Source organism: Benincasa hispida, chromosome 1 (assembly GCF_009727055.1).
Source record: "Benincasa hispida cultivar B227 chromosome 1, ASM972705v1, whole genome shotgun sequence".
Classification (NCBI taxonomy): domain Eukaryota; kingdom Viridiplantae; phylum Streptophyta; class Magnoliopsida; order Cucurbitales; family Cucurbitaceae; genus Benincasa; species Benincasa hispida.
Window position 1 is genome coordinate 76,198,709 of NC_052349.1, and position 22,102 is coordinate 76,220,810.

Here is a 22,102-nt window from a genome sequence, read left to right on the forward strand (position 1 = left end):
CATTTTCTTTTAGAGAAACTCGTTGGTATTTAGATTGAGTTACGACAGATTTAAACATCTCTATGTTATGGAGGGAACTTAAGGCTAAAGGTCTTAGCACATACAAGTCATTTTCCAGTTTACTGTACAAATTTCAACACCATCCTTACGAATAAACGCTTTACTCAATTTAAAAAAAATAGTGTAATTGTATTGTAACAGACACTTTACAAAAATAAGATTCATTTTTAGTTCAGGAACTACAAAGACATCTTTTAATATAAGAAACCTATTCTGTAATAAACTGGATGTCTCCCACTGTCATAGCTGAGACGACGTGTCCGGTGCCTACTCGCAACGTCATCTCACCAGCCTCCAACTGTCGCCAGGATCTAATTCCCTTTGTCTGCCTTGCCAGCCTTATTTTCCTTTAGATAACAAGGACAATTTCTCTTCCAGTGTCCGTCCAGGTTACAGTAGAAACATTTTCCTTTTTCAACCGGCGGTGGATGCTTCTTCTAAGCAACAGGTGGCGGGTTAGCAGGCGCATTCCCTTTCCCTTTACCACCATTCTTCTTCTTCCCCTTTATAGAGTTAGAAGTTGAAAGTGCAGACTTTGTTTTTAAGGTCGAACCTCGATAGAACTTTTTAGAGGATGAGACAACATTTGCCTCACCTCCCTTTTTCTCCTTACTTTTCAACAAGGATTGGTAAGTCTGCAACTCGTTGATGAGAGTGTAAGGAAGTAGTCCATTTTGTTAAGAATCGTATTGCTAACAAAGTGGAGGAAGCTCTTCGGCAATGAATGCAGGATAATGCTAACCTGACTGCCCTCATCGATTTTAGACCCATTCATCTCCGCCACGTTAAGGTGGACTATCATATTCAGCCCGTGTTCATAAACAGAGGTGCCTTCCTCTATTTTGGAGCTGAAGATGTGTTTCGGAGCCTCATGCTTGAACTGTCCAGATAGCTGTCCGTACATTCTCTGCAGGGACTCCATGATCTCACGAGCTAAGACCATGGACTCGTGTTTCTTGGCCAACACGTCACTAAGACTGGCCAGAATATAGGCTCCGACCTTCTCGTTTGCCCGTGTCCAACACTCGTATGCTGTCCGAACATTTCGAGTAGCGTTCTAAGGTGGAATAGGAGGACATTCCTCCATAAAGACAAACTTTAGATCCTCGATTATGACTATCATCGTGAGTGTATGTTTCCAACTTGAATAGTTTTGGCCATTCAGTTTTTCAGCACTAAGTAAATTGATAGTGGCTGATGCCATTAAAAACCATTGCTGAAAAAAACGAATAACCTTTTATAAGACTTTGCAAAAACCACATTTTTTAAGTAACCAACTAATTTTAGCAAAAAGATTCCAAGTACCCTAAGTGAAAATACTTCTATTTTGCAATGATGTCCAGCGAGGCAGGACAAACGTCACCGGTGGGGTGATTGGATGGCCCTTCACTGGGATGAGACATTCTCAACCATTAGGCAGAACCAACTATTGGAACTAAACCTAATAGCCACCATTTATTTGGTCCATAATAGTTAACCACTTAACAATCTTGCATAAGTGTAACCCCTCGTTTTTTACCCAGAGTCCCGCCTTAATGGCTCACCGTAGGCGAAAGAAACAGATTAGAACAGGGACTAAGTAATTTTTATCCTCTCTAAAGAAGATCAAAATAAAGAAGACGTGCCAAAAATCCCATCCTATAGGTGGACACACCCAGGGTGATGAGGCGATGCATAGAAACTTTATTTAACCCTCAACAAGGGAGACCAAGGATATGTTGTCGCAACTTTCCTGCTCCTACTTTACTATGACACACTCTTCCGTCCACCTTGATATTAACCTACCCAAACACCAATTCGTTGAGGGACACACCAATAGTGCCTCGAAGCGAGGGTAGATATCACGGTGTGACTTAATGAGGAGAAATGCGAGAGGTGAAATGAAAGCATCAAATCCCAAGAGACCTCCACTTGAATGTTCTACCTAGGGCGCTTTATTAACCTATGACAATCCCAAGCTACTGATTATGATGTAAGTCATTTATAAAGTTTGTAAAACAACTTTTTCTTTGAATTTTTTTTTTTTTTTTTTTTTAAAAAATCCAAGTAGTCACATTAAACTCTTTAATGGACTAGCCTTAATTTGCATGCATGCATCAAATCTATCTAAATTACCCTTCCAGGTAGGGGTGTTCCGTTACCGTCATCTTAAATACCCCAGGCTAGACAGAACCCGCCTTCGACAAAAGGTCTATTATAGATAGACTTGCTACATATTAATCTTTTACTAATTATTTTAGTTCTAATTTCATTTTATAACCATTTATAAAATAAATAACTAAAATACTCATCCCACATAACGAAGTATTTATAACGCTTATAAATATAACATTAAATAAATAAAGCATACATAAATATAACCCTTATATTAAATGATGCATGAGCATATACTTATGTAAATTAAATTATGCTTCTCTAAATTATAACAATTACAATAAATAGATGATGCATGACCAATGCATAACCTAAGGTGGGATTTACTATATGTGAATACCATATCACATATTAAAACATACATCACATGTAATAAATAAAGGATTAATGGACCAGGATGAGCCTTTAAAAAAACCGAAATGAAATAACCACATCTATTACATTTTTCATCGAGCAAATCGGTTCACAAGCGAACTGGGTCTTGAACTGCCAGGATGACTCCATCGTGTAGTAAACGCTGTAGGTAGACGATCGTCCAGTGCGCACTAGTCGATAGAAGCAAAATTAAACGATCGCGTAGACAATAATGAAGCTACGAAGCCTAATCATCTATGTGATCGCTCAACGCGGCGACAGGTAAACGATTTACCTTGCGTTACTAACCGATCGTTTAGTCAGTTACTAAGCGATGAAGCTTGTTGACCAAAACGATCGTCTATGTGATCACTTAATGCGGTGACAGGTAAACGATTTACCTTGCATTACTAAACGATCGTTTAGTCAGTTACTAGGCGATGAAGTTTGCTGACCAAAACGATCGTCTATGCGATCACTTAACGCGACGACAGGTAAACAATTTACCTTGCGTTACTAAGCGATCGTTTCGTCAATTACTAAGCGATGAAGCTTGCTGACCAAAACGATCGTCTAGTGCGCGCAAGCATTAAGCGATACGCGAGCATCCCATTGTCTACACTACCCGATAGTCAACAATCGCGTAACCGATCGTCGACACGATGCGATCAAACCTTGATCGCTTACCCGATCCTCTACATAATGCGATCATCAGCGATCGTATACCCCATCGTCTGCACGATCCGATTACCAACGATCGGCGTAACCCGATCTGTCAACACGATGCGATCAACCCTTGATTGCTTACCCGATCATTTACACAATGCGATCATCAGCGATCACGTACCCCATCGTCTGTACGATGCGATCAACCCTTGATTGTCTTCTTTCTCGAAGAACCGCAATGCTTGTTCCGATCTTCTTCACTAACGACTCAAAACTCAAACAGACTTTGAATACAAACACGATAACGATTATTAATACCAAAAAATGCAGGGGCCTTTACAAACAACCGCAAATATAAAAAAAAATTAAATCAAATCGAGGCTAACATCCACGAAAACATCCATAAATCTAGACATCCACAACAAATTAACGATTAAACAGTGTACAAATGTACCCACCAAGAACGTATTTGCAATTCTTTTGTAGCAATGAATTGGAATATCAGAAAACCGAGTTGACTCTGATACCAATTGAAGGAACTCTTATTCAAGAGTACCTACGAGCAGAAGCGGATCTTTCCAATTCATTGTGACAGAATTACTGCATGTACATTCAAAACATACAAATATGCATTCATAATGCTAAAGAGATCAAGAGATCATACCAGATGAGGATTTATCCTTTATAGCGAGTCTAAAACCCAACCGTCTACCTCGAACAATCACCACTTGGACATAAGGAAACAGAGAAGACAACAACACTCAAAGCCCTTAGTATTCTTGGAGTGAGAATCCAAAGTATGGCCTTTGTTCGGATTTGGTAGAGGGAAAGAGGAAGAGAGATCGTACACAACGATCAAGAAAGTGGGAGATGAAGTCGTCTATCGCATAGACAAGATGTTTGATCGTTTAGGTGAAGTATAAGGTCGTGTTGGAAAAAGTAAGCGATCGTCTAAACGATCGTGTAAAAAAAGGTAAGTGATCGTATAAACGATCGTATAGGAAAAGGGTGAGCGATTGTCCAAAAGATCGCGTAGGAAAAACTAAGTGATCGTCTATACAACGTTTAGTAAATGTCGGAAGCTAAATGATCGTTTAGTTATTAGCGCACGATGGTGTAATTGGTAAGCGATCGCTTAGCAATATCGTATATGTAAGCGATCATGCAGTCACTATCGTATAGGCACTAGTTTTCTAAACGATGACACTATCTTTAACACAATGTTCGCACCCCCATGCTCAATAGACTGCCAACTATTTATAATGCACTCATTCGTTATTAGAACACGAGAGACGTCGTCCCATTTCCTTTATAACCGTTCAATGAATGTGATCTTATCATATTCATAACATATATGTTAATATCATATATTAATTATAATATTTTCCTATACTAGATATAAATCATATTTATATCCAATTTCCTCCAAATCAATGTATCTCATACATAAAGTTAATTATATCATATTTAATTAACTCGCTCAATTATATCATATATAATCGAACTTCTTCTTGTCAATTTGAACATTTCAAACTGACCCAAAAACTGACTCTCAACTTGTATCCAAGCTACCAAAGGGACCTTATGGACCTATGGCTCGAAGTTTCAACGGTATGTGAATAATTGACTAAACTCTTTAATCACGATATCCACCATCCGTTAACTGCCAGACATTCTACTAAAGACCAACAATTGAACTCTTTTTGCCATAGATATATTTCTGTATCCATTGGATATAACCAATCATCAGTATGATGATTCTTCATAAATGCTTGTAATTACAGCAGGCCAATTTACCGTTTTGCCCCTATAATTACATCTTCCTCCTTAAGTACCACTGATCCCTCTAATGAACAATACAACATAGTCTTACTATGTATGTCTCGAGCCATGAGAAGGTGCATGGTGCCACATCCTTCAAGCCTCGGGATCAGCCCTTAAGAGAGCAATCTATCTACTTACCCCTACTTTGGGGAAGGAGTGAACTCCATCTTGTGAAGTTGAGTTCCCAACTCCCGAATCAGATGAATCCCCAAAATGGTAGGTTTGAGTCGGCGTTTTGGCCACTCGCACCCATGCAAATCAAAAAATCGCCCTCAATGGTAGGAGTTCCCAACTCACTCGAGATCGAGGTCACGTTACCTATGGTCATCCTAGTGAAGTAAAGTCTCAGTCGTGAATGGTGTTATATGACAAGACATTAACACTTCGATGTCAAGTCTTATACAAACTCTTTGTATAGGACGCTCCCGCTCGCATGTCCACTACACGAATGATCAGGATCAGACCATCTGTGATAAGTCACAACATATGTAACAATTCCACAAAGCGGGTCGTGTCCGTAGTGTTACCATTATAAGGTTTCCCTCTTATATCCATATAGTATAGACTATTTTTGTTGTCACTTAAGACATGATCCACTCGTATATCACTACATACATGCTTAAGTTACATAAAGACGACAAGGGATATTAAGTTTATTGGTCTATGGTAAAATAAAAAATATCTAATTGTGCAAAGTCAAGTAGTGAAGTAAATATCATTTATATTATACATCACAAGTGTTCGTACAAAGTTGTTTACAAACTATAAGACACGACACTTTAGGGCACAAACCCCAACAGATATGACTTTGATTTTTGGTTGCATAATGACTTATTCTTGACACTTTCAGGGTGGACACCTTAAATTAAAGTGGATAATGGGTTTGGAATAAACCTCGCGTTGGGTAAGTGGTATGGTATGAGGGTCTTATGAATGGTTATAAGTTTTGGGTTTCAGTCATAATTGGGAACTTATTTCGATTGTGGTTTTATATTGGGATTTGATTGAGAATATAAGCTAGGCTAAGAGGAAGATTGTTTCACTTTTTTTTGGGTATACAACTTGAGGTAAGCTACTCACTATCGGCTCGCTCTCCAACCCAAGTTTGTGTAAAGTTTGTGATTGCATTATGTATGATGGATTGACATGCTATGACTTGCTCTGTTGGACTGTTGAGGGGGTATGAGGCTTATGTTTATGCCATGAAAATTATGATCTTATGTAAATGTTGGTATGTTCGATTAATGGACTGTTGAGACTGTTCTGAAAACTCTTAAGTATGATTTAAGATTATGACTATGTTAGACTGACAGTGATTGTTAGTGCTCTTGCCGGGCTATGTACATTGCATATTGTGAACCCCGAGTTCACATCTTATGTCTATGTTTTGGTGTTTCCTTGGGTTTACCATTTATGCTTATGACTGTACGGGATCACTACTTATGAAAGCGTGCCTTCGGATTTGCCACTTATGCTTACGCCTATACCCATGCCTATGATGTGCGAAGTACACTTTAGTCTTGAAAGGAAGGCTAACAGTTCACCCAGGGGTCTAGTAGTGGGTTGTTTACTAGGTATTTTCATACTCATTCTTTTCTCTTCCTGTTTTTCATGTCAAGGTAAAGATAGCCGACGAATGACCAGAGAAATCAGTGACCTAACCGTTGGGACTTGACATCGCTTCCGCACTTATTTCTTTTTAAACTGTCATGATTTAGTTTAGGAGCCTAGCATTTAAAACTCTTGGTTAATTCACTTACTCAATTGTTAATTTATTTTAAATTAGAATTAGGGGTACCCCGAACGGTATTTTCTGATTTTATTATTTTAGAGTTTTATTTGATGAAATAAAAGTTTTATTTCTTTTATTTATTTTTTCTTCAAGAAATATATTTTCAAGCCTATACAACACACGTCCTAGAAGTATGATAGAAAGTCGCGTAATTACAATAGGCTTAATTTTAAAAAACAAAAGGGTTACTAAACGGGTCTAAAAGTTTTTTTTCCTTCAAAATTTGGCTTGGTTTTTTAAACCATTTGTAAAAAGAAGTGAACAAATAAAAAAATTTAGAGATGGAAGTAGTGTCTACAAACTTAAATTTCAAAAACAAAAAACAAAAAAATCATATAATTATCAAACATGGGTTTGTTAAAAAATTGTTTGAATTCAATAATTATTTCACATATTTGAAGGACCGAACTCGTAATTTATTATTTTTAAAAATTTTGAAATTTCTTAAATTCAATATTGACTCGAATTTTAGACTGAGAATTAAAATAAAAATTGAGAGTAAAATAATGTTTATAATAATAAACAGAGAAAAAGACATCCTCGACTTCCCCCCACCGATGTACGTACTATACTATACTTTTTTCCTTCTTCTTCTTTTATAATAATTTTTTCTTCTTTAAATTAATCTGTGTTTTTCTTTTACTTAAAAATGGATTTCTCCTAATCCAAAAGAATATCCTCGGTAGCGTAGCACTCACTCAAACACATTACATCACACCACTCATAAACTACCACGTGTCCCACTCTTTCTCTCTCCTCCCTTCGTCCGGATTTGTCTCACTAAGCACGTGCTTTCGGCGAGCGAAAAAAATAATAAATTTAAAAATATGTTAAAATATCATTTTAATCCTTATATTATATTTTGATGTGCGTTTGATTTTCATATTTGCACTTTTAATAAACCTCTAATTTAGTAATTTATTATATATTTATTTAAAATTTATTTACATTTCATTTTTATATTAACATTAATATTTTCTATCATAAATTTTGGAAACATATTCACTTGTTGCAAATCATTATTATTATTTAGACAATTTCAATATGAAATAGATTCAAGATGCTAAGTTAAAGTGAATTTAGTTGATCGATAATTGACACGACCTCTGTCCTTAAAGGTTGAAATTTTGATCTCCACCCTACAATTGTTGTACTAAAAAAAACTTTGAGATACTAAATTTAAGATTAATTGAAAGTAATCAACTAAAATTATACACTTGTAAGTAGAACGGTTAAAATTAAACGAACATCAAAGTATAGAGACAAAAATATTATTTTAACCAAAGATACAATTTGAGTTATATTACAAGTTAAGTCCCTAAATTTTGAGATTTGTATCTATTTAGTTAATATCCCAAGAGTGTTTAACAGACATTCGAACTTTCAATTTGGTATTTAAAAGGTCTTAACACTATCAATATCTCATAGGTCTACAATTAAATCAAAATACAAAAATAAAAAGTAAAATTAGATTAAAAAAATCAATATTTCATGCCTCGTGAAACCTTGAACTTTTTATTTTGTATCTAATAGAACTGTGAATTTGAAAAAATTAAAATTTTAGAGACTAGTTGTGCGAGTTTGAAAGTTTTAAGATCAGACATGTGAGAAACATCAAAATTTGAGGACTTATTTTGTTATTGAACCTAAATTAAAATAAAAAGTTAAGATTAAAATACAATTTTAACACTTGTACTTCGAAAATTGTTAAGTTTTTTATTCAATTTAAGTTCATCCCAATCGTAATCCTTTCGTTCCAGAAATTTTAAACTTGGTAGATAATGGTAGATTATTTTAGGTTTTTTCATTCATTTATTAGTTTCTTTATTATAAATTTTGGATCACAAATGAAAACTATTATCATTATTAAAACTATGAGAAATTTTTATAAATAGAAAAAACTAAAAAATATTTACAAAACATTTTCTATAAAATGTAAATATTGAATTGAAATTTCTAAAGGACGAATATAAAATTTATCTAAAATTTTTGAATTAAATTTGAATATCGAAAAATATAAAAATAAAATGGATAAAAATGAAAATTTTCATAGAGGTAGAAGGTTGGATCCAATCCCCGTAATTGTTGTACTAAAAAGAAATGGGATAAAAATGATATTAAAAAAATTAAAGGAAAAAAAGTCTTCGTCTTCATTCTCTCTCTTCCCCGACCTTTCATCCCTGTAATTACCTAAGCCCAACCTCCAAAATGTTCCTATTGTATCCCTCTCTCTCTTTCTCTCTCTCTCTCTTCGAGAGAGATGGGTCTTCTTCTTCTCCTTCTTCTTCTTCTCATGGTCCTCACTTCTTAGCCTGAATCTGTAACCCTTTTCAATTCTTCGAATGCTGTCGTTTTTCTTCTTGTAAATCTCCGTTTTCAGTTTCAGATAACCCTAGAATAGAAGCCACCGCGTTTGTGGGGGGTGAATTGCTTCGTAACCGGAGGAGAACGACGAAGACGACGACCACACCGTTGTTTTTTGTTGTTTGGTTGTAGTTTCTCTCGGCTTCTTCGTCTACTCCTGCTCTTCTGCTGCTTGTTTCTCTCTGTGTGTGTGTGTTTGTTCTTTTTTCTTTTTTTGTTTGTATGGTTCGTCCCTCTACGTGATTCTTCGAGGTTGGTTGATTCTTTCTTATGCCATGGAACAACCTGATGTCAAGGATTTGAGAGACTCTGCGGAGAATTCCTCTGGTGAGCTCATTGTTCCTGCTTCGAGATTTGTTTTGGTTTGTTGTCGTTGTTGTTTTTTGTCCATGGATATCTGGAATCGTTTTGCCACCTTTGCGATCGAGTTCCTCTGGAGCTTGTTTGGATGTGCTGACAAGTCGGTGGATGAAAAAGTTTGGTGGGTTTTGTTTTTGGTGTAATATAGAGGGCTGTGGCGTTGTAGGTAGTTTGGGACCTTGTGTTGGATGATTTTAGTTTTTTTTTGGTCGATTACTTGTAGTTTAATTGTGTCTTGCTTTCACATCTATCTACCTTTTGTTGAAGTTTTTCTTCATGCTGAAGCTTTTTTTTTTTTTAATTGTTCTGCAAGTGTGCTTGCTTTTGAATGTTTAATGGCGTCGAATGTTATGTATTGTTGCGATTAAGTCGGTCATTTATATGGTGGTATGATCCGTGTGATCCGACTTGTGGCTAAGGGGAGGTTAAGTCTAAGAAGGCTCCCAGAGACCTACATCATTTGATGATTCGTTGTCCAATTTTTGTTATTGAGTTTTGCATTCCTGTTTTGTTCTTTTATTCAAGAAGTATTAGTAATTCATGATTTGTTGGAACTTGGAAGACATGCTTCACAAACCTTTTGTGTGTGTGTGTGCGTGTGTGTCTTGAATGGTATTATTGTTGATAGCTCTTAATAACTTTGGAATGGTGTGCTTTAGCCTTTACCTTCTCATAGCTTTTATCTGGTTTGTTTTTTTTTTTGACCTTTTGTAATTGAATCTGGTTACTCAGCTGCTGGGTTTGGGATCCTTCTGTTTTTAGCTTCCCATTCTTGTTGAGCTCTCTGTTTCCTATTTGATCTAACTATCTCACTAGGTTTTGAGATATGCAGAAAGGCGGAAAATTTTAATTGGGACAAATTAGTTGGCCTTCAGCTGATGAAATCTTTTTTCGTCCTTTTCTTTTTGAAAATGATTAATTGATAATCTTATTTTTATTCATGCAGCCAATTCGCTCTTTGATGCTTCACGATATGAGTTTTTTGGTCAAAATGTCGTGGGAGAAGTGGAGCTGGGTGGTTTAGAAGAAGATGAAGATGTCCCTTTATTTGGATCTACAGATGAAGAGTATCATTTGTTTGTTCGGGAAGAGGTAGATTTTAGTTCACTGTTATGTTTCCTGCATTCTATTTTTGTTTCATGTATAAAAGAGAGTAGGTCATATTTTCATTTTCGTCATCTGGGAATTAAGTCTTAACTCTTAAGATTGCATGCTAATGTAGAGTTGGGGGAGGTCTGGTTCCCTGGAAGGTGAAATTTCAAAGGTAGAGTTCTTTATCGTATAGGTTATTCATGGAAGAATTTAAACAGTGAATGGGCTTTCAAGGAAGATGTTGTCCTTGGGTCGGGCAATTTTGCTGTATTCTTTCTAGGAGGGCAGAGAAAGATCCAAATCACTTATCTTGGAACTGTACTTATATGCGTTTGGTTTGGAAATTTTTTGGGGAGTGATTTTCTGTTAGCTGGTCACATAGTGTTTAGTGATATGATGGGGGGATTTCTTTCTCCATCAGTCGCGCTGAAGGAGAGGGTCTTATTTTTATGTTTATCTTTTTTTTAATAGAAGGCTGGGGTGTGTGTTTTGATGTGAGGTATTTGGGAGAGAGATAATAAAATGCCAGAATCTTTTGTGGGGTTGAGATGGAACCTTTCAATATTTGGGCCCTTGTCAATTTTAATGTTTGTCACTGGGTGTCTGTGATACTGTGACAAGTTCTTTTTTTAATTATTTGTCAAGTCATATTTTGGTAGATTGGAGACTCTTCCTCTAGGGTGCTCTCTTTTGTAGGCTTGGTTACCCCCTTGTTTTCTTTCCTTTCGTCTCCATAGATGTTGGTCTTTTAATAAAAGAAATACAGACTTTGAAATGGTTTGAGGGGCCTCTCAGTGAGCCGTGGTCTTGTATTGGATTCTACAATTCCTGCTGGGCATATGTGACTAGCTTTTTAGTAATTACCCATTAGGTTTGATTTTGTAAGATTGAGGGCTGTTCTTGTAGGTTGTCCTTTTTGTGGGCTATTCTTTCTGTAGGCCTGCCGCCTGTTTGCTGATTCATTTTCTTCAAAGAAAATTTGGTTGTTTTAAAAAAGAAGCATAGCATGTCTATCATATAGGGAATTTGGGTGGGGAGAAATGGATAGTTTTTGAACATATAGCTATTGGTAACCATGGTGAGTGGAAATTTCCTTTAATTTTTTTTTGTTTCGTTGTCTTTCTTTCATTTTTCTCAATCAAAATTTGGTTCTTACCCTTTGCTTCATTTTAGGCTCGTGCAATATGCCATAGGATGTTTGTCCCTGCCAATTTTTTTTTCATATAGTGGATTTTCTTTTCATGCTTTCCTGGAGCTAAAATAAAAGACTTCTTGTAGTTAGATGTGCACATGCAAATTAAACTCGGAGCACACTAAGATTTTAAGCTTCTATTTGGACGTGTGATGCAGGATTTTCGTTACCTTCATAGTTACTGATTAGAGTTTTATTCCATACACTGTTGATGTTTTTACCGTGCAGTTTCTCTTCTCTAGTTGGACTGCTTGTTCTTTATCACAGACATAAATCTTTTCTTTCGAGGGATTTTAATGTCTTTACCTTTATGTATATGTTTGCACCACTTTACCCATGGATAATAATACTTTAGGATTTTAAACGGGTATCATGTGTGATGTTGCTTTCTGAGTGACTGGGGACTGGGGTAACTATTATTTTCTTTCATCTTCTTCTCTCAATTGTGCCTCATATGATGACATGATCAAAGTTTATGTTTTGAAATTCATGAACTAAAAACTTTATTTGGTTCCCTCCCCTGAGAACGTTTTTTTGGAAGTCTTTATCTTTTATGCTAATTATATATACGATTAGATCGAATAAGCCCCTATGGAATAAATATTCAGCCCCCTGTCAAGAAAAACAATTTTCAATAACTTGTTGATCCCTATCCCCAGATTAATTAGTCACTATTTAATGTCAAGCATTTCTACTGTTTATTATTCTTGTTCTTGTTCTTGTCCTTGTTGATCATTTTTTATTGGTTTTAAATATACAAAGTAAAATAATATATATTTAAAACGGCTAAGTGGAAGATATGGAAATCAAATTTAATTTTACCTTTTTCTTTTTCTTTTTCAGAGTGCAGGGTTGGGATCTTTATCGGAAATGGATGATTTGGCAAGTACTTTTGCTAAGGTATGCCTCCATTGATAATTATGCAAATAAAGATGGATAAACATCACTTGAAATTTTTTATTGGTGTGATCTACTTATACTCCTTTTTGGTTGAATTAAATTACAAAGTTCTTTAAATAGAGAAAAACATCCAGATGATATGCAGCAGTCTAGACGTGATTTCAATTTCAACTTTGTTTGTTACTTTGGTAAAAGATTTACACCACGTACTATCATGATATCAGTTGCTTTGGTTACTGGATGGTTACAACTACTCTGCTGACAGAAAATATGCTAACCCATAGAATATTAGTTACGAGCCAACACTTGCATCAAATAAAATTTATTAAGAAGATAATACTTTCATGTATGTGCATCTGAAGCTCATGTTACAGACAATAAACTAACTTGCTTTATAGAAAATAATCTAACTTTTTAAAAAGACATTCACTGTTTATGTACCGGTTTATAGCAATGTCAGTCTAGCTTAGCCCCTGTGTACGATATTTGGCTGGGAGACACTTTTAGCAAGAAGAGATCTTTAAGAAAATGTTAGCATAATTGTTGCTACGCAACATAATTATTATTATTATTTTTTTTTTTGGGGGGGGGGGGGAGGTTTAGGTGCTTTCAAATGGTATGATTATCGGTTGGCTCTGTTGGCAGTTCATTTCCATTCAAATGCTATATTGGGAGCCTCCATGCATACTTGCCATGCTTTTACCCTTGCTTGGATCAGTTAATTGTGCTAAGATTCACTCACATTTATAGACAATAAACTAATTTCAAGTAATTTTGTTGGGGAAGGGATTCCGTGTCTCTTAGCCCACTAGGTTGTTGTATTGGTGGCTATTTTGGAATGAAATGTTTTTCATTTCTTACAAAAAGAAGAAAAAGAAAAAAAAGAAGATTCACCCGTACAGATGCACTTTCATTGATAATCAGTGCCCTTGTTTTGATCGGAAGCTCATTATGCTGCCATCAACTGCACTCTATCCTGAGCTTATGTTGTATTTTGGAGTTGGTGTCTTAGGTTTTTTGGGATTAGATTCTTGGTCATTGTTTGAGGTGATTGTGATGAATTTGCCATTCCGTGATAAGGGGAATGTGTTGTTGCCGACTTGTTGTTTTGCTATCTTGTGGGAAGTGTGTATTGAGGGGAACACTAGAATTTTTAGAGGGTGGAGAGGTCCTTAGAAGAGGTTTAGGGGAGGGGGTGAGGCTTAAAGCCTGCTTTTGGCGTCTGTTTGTCGAACCTTTTGTAATTACCAACTTAGTATTATTCTTTTGGATTGGAGCTTGTTCTTGTAAGCTGTTGAGGGCTTTTTTTGTGGGTTTGTATTTTGTATGCTCTTGCTCTTCTTTCATTTCTCTATGATTGTATCCTACCAATAAAAAAAATGGCCCATATTTTTAGATGAGAAACAGTACTGCGTTTTTATATGAATTTACAATATTCTTTTATCCAGCAGTTTAGCTGTTTCACCGATCATTGTTCTTTCTTTCTTTCATGATCTTCTTCTTGTGAATGGAAACAATAATTTTCATTGTAACATCGCTCATTTTTTTTCCTTCTTTTGTGCAGTTGAACAAAGTTGTTACTGGACCAAGACATCCAGGAGTCATTGGAGATCGAGGATCTGGTTCTTTTTCTCGAGAAAGTGAGTTTTTTTTGTCAGTGGAATTTCTATATAAACACATTTATTTACTTATTTATTTGGATAAGAAGCATAAACGTGCATATTCATAAAAAAGGGAGGAAGTACAAGTGAAGGAAATGAGCTATCCCTCAACTGCCAGAGGATTACAAAAGACTCTGAATTGGCATAATTTGCAGCAAAGTAAAATTATAAAAGTCTTTGTGGAGAGAGCACCATATAGGAGAATGCATCCTAATTAGATCCCAAAGAACTGCCAGTCTCTCTCTGCTTCTGTCAACGGACAAGTCTTTATATTCCTTTCAAGTTTCGAATGAAAGTCTCCAAACGTGGGAAACATGAAAGCAAAACATGAAAGGAATAGACAAGGAGACTCCTTATCCTCATTTCTTTTCCTTCTACTGTGGATGTTTTAAGTAGGCTTATCTCTAAGAGTATTGTTGGTAAAATCCTTGAGCCCTTTGTGATTCAGAAGGATAATGCGGTTCTTTCCCACCTTTTATTTGTGGATGATATTATCTTCTTTTGCTTTGGAAATGATGATTCATTATTTGGATCCCCGTGTGGTTATTCTTATAAAAAAAAAATGAGTTATTCGTTATCAATCGTGAATCATATCTTGGGGTTCTTCAAAGATAGGTATGGGCGGAGGATTAACCAAGAGTAAATGTTAGGTTATGTGGCTCAATTGTGATGTGGAGAAGCTTCAAAGGTGGGCGGATGTGGTGGGTTAAGGTCGGCTTCTTCCCCTTTTTTAACCTTGGTCTCCCTCTTGGAAGTAATCCTATAGCCATTTCTTTTTGGAATCTTTTGGTGGTGGAAAGAAGTCTTTTTCTTCAAAATTGGTAGGCTTACCTTGATTTTGTTTTGTTTTTAGTGGTATCCCTATTTATTGATTCTCCCTTTTTAGAGCTTGGAGTGAAACTTGTTAAGAGTCTTGAGAAGCTTTTGCGTAATTTCCTTTGGGAATGGGTGGAAGAAGGAAAAGGAAAAGGAAAAGGAAAAGGGTTGCACATAGTATAGTAGGAGGTCATTGAGAGGTCATTTTCCTTTGGGAAGGGTCAGAAATTGGGAATTTAAGGATTCTTAACCAAGCTCTGATAATCAAATGGCTTTGGCATTTTCCCCTTGCTCCTCATCCTTTTGAATGGCTGTCGAGTGGGGTTGAATGGCCATTTTCATTGTGTTGTGTGGTCTCGTTCAGGTTTTGTCATTCATTGTTTGATAGGGAAGCGATGGAGGTTCTCTCTCTTTCGTCTATGCATGAGGCTGTTGTACTTAAACTTGGAGAAGGGGTTAGTCCCAATCCTTCAGACGGCCCCTCATGCAAATATCTTTTTCGTAGTTTGTTTAGATCCTTCCCCCATTTTAGATTCCAAGGAAAGTTGAATTCTATACCTGACAAGTTTTATGGATGGAAAAGCTGACACAATGAATTTGCAGTTTGTTATATTTTCTGTTAGAAGGCAGAGGAAGACTTGGACTATATTATTTGAAGATATGAGTTTGCGGTATGTGTGTGAAACCATTCCTGTCAGACATTTAACTTCTCGCTAGCATAGCACAATGATACTTGTGCTACGATTGGGGACTGGGAGTTCCTCTTCCATCCACTCTTTTGTGAGCAGTTTTCTATGGCTTGCCGGGTGTGCGCTATATTGTGGGATACTTTGAGTGAGTGCAAAAACCGATGAGAGTTGGAGAGAGATCCAAGTGGTATTTGGTCCCTCGATAGATTTCATGTTTCCCTCCCGGCTTTGTTTCAAAGACTTTTTGTAATTACTCCACAGTCACTATTTTGTATAGTTCACGGTCCACACATTCCTATGGGATTTTTACTATTAAATTTTTCTTACTTTTCTTGAGGTGAATATTCAACAAATAGCAAAAAGGTTGCCCACCGATGGACCACTTGCTTATTTTGGGATGGTGGATGGAATAGGCCTCCTCCATCACCTGATGGTACGACTTCTTGCAAGTCTAATGCTAACACACTGAAAGGACCTTTGGACCTTTACTATTGATGAACCTAACTGAAAAAGTAAGATTTTGTTGTGGCTGTCTTTTTTAGAGGTTGGGTATCCATGATGCGTTGGATACCTATAATGAAAGATTGTCTTAGAAGAACAAAAAGAATAACCTCGCTTGAGTAGGAGTTGTTTTACTTTTATTCTTGAGTTCTATGAAGCATAAGTGAAAGAAACTTATTGCAAATGAGAGTTTTATTTTCTTTCACCATCTTGGTATTTTATGTGCTGTAAGAAGCAGAGAGCTAATTGGCTCTCTTTCATGATTATTTTAATAAATTATGGTGTATGATATTTTTTTTCTTCAGTTTATGTGTTGTCTCATCCTTTAAGTTATAATTTCATTGTTAATTCTAATGGTAATTCATCTCTCTTTGTGCTTGTGCTTGTATCATTATCTTTAGGTTCATCTGCAACTGATTGGGCACAAGATGGAGACTTTTGTAATTGGTTAGAGCAGCATGTATTTGATTCAGAATGTGCTCAGGAGGAAAAGAGATGGTCATCTCAACCTCAATCTTCCGTTCGTCTTCCAGATCCGAAACCTTTGTATAGAACATCCTCTTACCCACAGCAGCAACCTACACAACATCACTTTTCTAGTGAACCAATTCTAGTACCGAAATCTTCTTTCACATCCTTCCCTCCTCCAGGAAGTAGATCTCAACATGGTTCACCTCGTCACTTAAATATCCCATCTCTTGCAGATGGAAGTCAGTTACCCTTCTCTGCACCAAACATCACTTCTTTATCTAAGTCTAATCTGCAGTTAGCTGGTATGCATCATGGCTTGCATTATGGAGGCAACATGCACCAGTTCACCACTCCTGGCCTTTCTTTTAGTAGCAGGCCACAAAATCAATGGGTTAACAATGCAGGTCTATTGCATGGGGACCACTCAAATCTCTTTAACAGTATATTGCAACAGCAACTATCTCATCAAAATGGCCTTCTGTCCCCTCAGTTACTGTCAGCTCATCAGCAGCTGCAACAACACAGGCTGCATCATCCAGTTCAACCATCTTTGGCGCATTTTGCAGCTCTTCAGTCTCAGCTCTATAATGCCCATTCACAATCCTCACACAGAGCAATGCTCGGATTAACCGATGTGAGGGACCAGAAACCTAAGTCGCAGCGAGGGAAACATAACATGCGTTCTTCTCAGCAAGGTTCTGAAACCGGTAGTCAAAAGAGTGATAGTGGATCCATCCAGTTCAGATCTAAGCATATGACGGCTGATGAGATTGAGAGTATCCTGAAGATGCAGCATGCTGCCACCCACAGCAATGATCCTTACATAGATGACTACTATCACCAGGCTCGTGTTGCCAAAAAAGCTGCTGGTTCAAGATTGAAAAATGCATTTTGTCCATCTCGATTAAGAGAGCTTCCATCCCGATCTCGTAGTGGTTCAGATCAGCACTCTCATTCCACACCCGATTCATTGGGAAAAATCCCCCTTGCTTCTATTCGTAGACCTCGGCCCCTGCTTGAAGTTGATCCTCCGTTGTCAGGTTCATGTGATGGTAGTTCTGAACAGACGATATCTGAGAGGCCTCTGGAGCAGGAACCGATGCTTGCTGCTAGAATCACCATTGAAGATGGCCTCTGTCTTCTTCTCGATATAGATGATATTGATCGGCTTTTACAACATAATAAGCCACAAGATGGAGGAGTCCAGCTTAGACGAAGGCGGCAGATGCTGCTGGAAGGTTTGGCAGCATCACTTCAGCTTGTTGACCCACTTGGAAAAAGTAGCCATGGTGTTGGCCCCTCTCCAAAAGATGACATTGTGTTCTTGCGTTTGGTCTCTCTTCCCAAAGGTCGAAAGCTTCTTTCTAAATTCCTGAAGTTGCTTTTCCCTGGTAGCGAGCTTGCACGAATTGTCTGTATGGCTATTTTTCGTCACTTAAGGTTCTTGTTTGGTGGACTTCCATCTGATCCTGGAGCAGCTGAGACAACATCTAATCTTTCCAAGACTGTTTCTACCTGTGTTAATGGTATGGACCTTCGTGCACTAAGTGCTTGTCTTGTTGCAGTTGTCTGTTCCTCTGAGCAGCCACCACTTCGCCCCCTTGGAAGTTCTGCTGGAGATGGGGCCTCTATCGTACTGAAGTCCATTCTTGAAAGGGCTACTGAACTATTAACCGATCCTCATGCTGCTAGTAACTGTAGCATGCCTAACCGTGCACTCTGGCAGGCATCCTTTGATGAATTCTTCAGTCTCCTTACCAAGTACTGTGTGAGTAAATATGAGACTATAGTGCAGTCATTATTTTCACAGACGCCATCGAGTACTGATGTGATAGGGTCAGAGGCAGCCAGAGCCATCAGCCGTGAAATGCCTGTGGAGCTTCTCCGTGCTAGTCTTCCCCACACAAATGCACCCCAAAGGAAGCTTTTAATGGATTTTGCCCAGCGTTCAATGCCAGTTTCTGGATTCAGTGCCCATGGTGGAAGTAGTGGGCAAATGAATTCAGAATCAGTTAGGGGTTAGGAGAAAAACATGATTAAGTGCCAGTTAAGCTCTGTTACTACCGAGACGGTTATTTTCTGCATCGCTTGCTTCCTTCAGGAGGTGAAGGCTCTCGAGGTTTGAGGAGGCAGGACGCGATGATCGGTGAGTAGCATGGCCATATCACATCACGGGAGTCTGTTTGAGGGGCTTCTACTTTATCCATTTCAGCGTTTTCTTTTTAATATTTCTTTGGAAAAAAAAGTTCATCGATAAATGCTTATTCTGTTTAATAATAGTCATATGCATAAATGTGTATTATCAAAATTCTTAATGGGGTTGTGACGGGAGCTTTATTTTGGTGCTCTGTCTTTAACTTGAGGCTGAAAAGTCAAGAATGTAGGTTGTAGAGGGCAGCAGTCATTCTAAAACTTTCAGAAGTCTTCTCTTTGCCAGACTGATCTTTTTTTTTTTCTCTTCTCTTCTTTTTTTTTTTTTTTGGGAAAATGTATGTTTGTTCAAAGTTTCTCATCTCAAGGCCATTCTTTCAGTGGTCTCTCACAACTGGATTAGAAGTATATGATGTCTCTTTACTTGGCAGTAACATTCCATTTCTAGCTCTTGCTGGCTTTACATGAATGGGCTTTAGAAGAAGATTCTTGGCTGTGGGTTTTACTCTCAATTCAAATGTAGAGGCACCATTTGCCCCAACTTCTATCCCTTCCCCCAAATATGTTTAATTCTTTTACAATGCTTCTTTCTTGATGTCAAATACTACAAAACAAGCGATGCAGATTCTCATTCTAGAGATTAATTTCATCCTGGCCCCATCCTGCGAAAAGATCACATGCTCGTGTCTTGATAGATATTTCTATCGTATCGTTTACATGCATGAAACAAATTCTTGTTTTCTTGTAGCATTCTTTTTGGGCCATTTTCATTCAACAATACAAGAATGTTGGTAGAATGATGGTGCAAATGAGAAGTCGTTGATTCATTGAATTGATTAATTGTTTGATGAAGGTGGGAGGCATAAACTTTGAATGGGTTAAGTGGTTTGTTTATTACAGTTTGTGATATGGAGACATTGATCTCATTCGTCTTGTCTTTCTCCTTTGTAGGAATCTCTGCAGAGATTTCTTAATGGAGAAAGCTGCATTCCCATTCCCATTCCTTGGCATTTGCAAACTCCACCATTCTGGGTTGCTCCTCGCGTTGCTACTCCTCACTTGACTTCCAACCCATAATATGGCCCTTGCCTGCAAACATTGTAACGAAAACATTCATTAAATCTCTTGAAATGTTGAATCTTTCGTTCGTTTGTTCTTTATATCTTCATTGGTTATTACATCTTAGATGTTGCAGAAGTTTGAATATATAAAGAGATGACTTTTTTCTAACGAAGATTAGGTAAAAAAACTGGTCACTTACCGTAAGAGCTATGTGAATACATCTTATCCGAATTCGAACAAACTCTATGTATCCAAACTTTTGTCCATCAATTTTATTCGGTAAAGTTGAATGAAAAGAAAGATGGAAAGAAGCAATAACCAACCTGAAGTTCAGTCAAGTCACAGAAGGAAAGTGTTCCATTATAGAAAACCATGATCTGCTGTTGATGATGATTCAGAGTAAATGGCATAGCCACCCTACGTTCATAAACACAAAATCCAAATTCCACTTTCCATGAATGTTTAAACAAACAAGAAAATGAAGAAGAAGAAGTCTTAAAAATGAAAAAAAGAGCCCAAAATGGCCATTAATAATAATTATCTCTCACATGGGAACTGCTGAGAATTGGAAGGTTGGTTTTGAAGCAGAAGAAGATGGCCATAAATCAGGCTCCAAACTGAACTCCCTTCCCATTTGCCAATCTCCAATACAATTCCTTTAGCTTTAGCTTTTGTTTTTGTGAATGAAACCTCAATGACACCTTTTATATAATACACGAGAGATGTTCTAGGCAAAAAGAAAAGAAGCTGCCTAATTTGGGCCTAATGCATAATTCTCAAGGAAATAATTAATGAAGAGAGTAAGAAACTTTTTAAACTGTCAAAAATATCTACACGTTTATGCTCTAAGCAAATGGGCATGTGTAAAATGAGAATTTGGAAAAACATGCTTAAAAATAAAAAATTGGTATCATATGCTCAGATTGTGGGGTTTTTTCCCCCTTTAAATTACAGCTCCTTTTACCAAAAATGGAATGGCAATGGGTAAAGGCATTAGGTTTGATTGGAGGTTTTGAAGGGGTTTGTGGAAATTGGTCACATGTGAATTGAAAAGAGAGAGAGAGAGAGAGAGAGAGAGGGATTTTTGGTTTTTGGTGAAATTGGTATTAAGAAATGGAAGTTCCCCACCTTATGAGGAGTTGGAATTTGTTGGATTTGTTTTTTTGCTTTGCTTTTTTGGTGTAAAACTCCACATCCCTTCTTTAGAGACTATTTTTATGTCTATTTTCCATCCATATCACTTCTTTTCTTTCTTTTTAGTAATAAATGCTCACTATTCTTACAAAATATCTCTTTTAAATATACAATTTTAGCACCCCACAAATTTTTTTTAAAAAAAAAACTTGTGTATTTAGTTTCCTTTTTCTAAAAAAAAAATAAAAATAAAGCTAGTGCAATGGGAGGATTTAAATCAAAGATGTATACTTTATACTAAACTAAACTGATTTTTATTAGTCGAGTTATTATGTAGAGATATTATTATCCTAAAATGGGTGAGTTAATTTGATTTAAAACATGTTCACTCAATTAAGGAGTTTGGGATTAGAATCATTCACCCGCATATTTTTTACTCAATAATAATAATAATAATAATAATAATAATAATAAGTCTATCAATGATAGTTTTAGATATCTAGTTTTCATTTGCATACCTAATTACATTGTAACATTTTCAAGTTGATAAACAAAAGAAAACTAAAATATTAAAACCTACAGTTTTGTGCTGATAATAAGCATCCTAAATTTTGTATTGATTAGTGATAGAACTCTCTCAATGATAGAAACATATCACTAAAACATATTAGTACTATGCTCCAATTATTACTAGCGATTAGAAGTTAGAAGGTTACAAAATCAAGAGCAAAAACATGATCAACGAGAAGAAGAATTCAAAATCTAGATCGAAATGTCAAGAAGAATCAATAAAAAATGAGAATGATTCAACCACTTTAACGAATTTCAATGAAAAAAAATCATAATCAAGAAGAATTGA

General features: G+C 36.7%; 2 protein-coding genes across 2 annotated transcripts; one reads left to right on the plus strand and one right to left on the minus strand.

Annotated features, from left to right (window-relative positions):
* Positions 1-8,988: 8,988 nt before the first annotated feature.
* On the plus strand, positions 8,989-19,332 carry LOC120073490 (protein PAT1 homolog 2-like). Its single transcript, XM_039026505.1, has 5 exons — positions 8,989-9,541; positions 10,521-10,666; positions 12,702-12,758; positions 14,323-14,398; positions 16,827-19,332. Exons 1-5 carry the CDS (start codon positions 9,490-9,492, stop codon positions 18,917-18,919), a joined length of 2,424 nt encoding a protein of 807 aa, XP_038882433.1. The 5' UTR covers positions 8,989-9,489; the 3' UTR covers positions 18,920-19,332.
* On the minus strand, positions 19,314-20,897 carry LOC120074210. The gene is made up of 3 exons (XM_039027628.1): positions 20,658-20,897; positions 20,433-20,526; positions 19,314-20,136 (listed from the first exon to the last, which is right to left on the minus strand). Exons 1-3 carry the CDS (start codon positions 20,741-20,743, stop codon positions 19,942-19,944), a joined length of 375 nt encoding a protein of 124 aa, XP_038883556.1. The 5' UTR covers positions 20,744-20,897; the 3' UTR covers positions 19,314-19,941.
* Between the last annotated feature and the right edge of the window lie 1,205 nt (positions 20,898-22,102).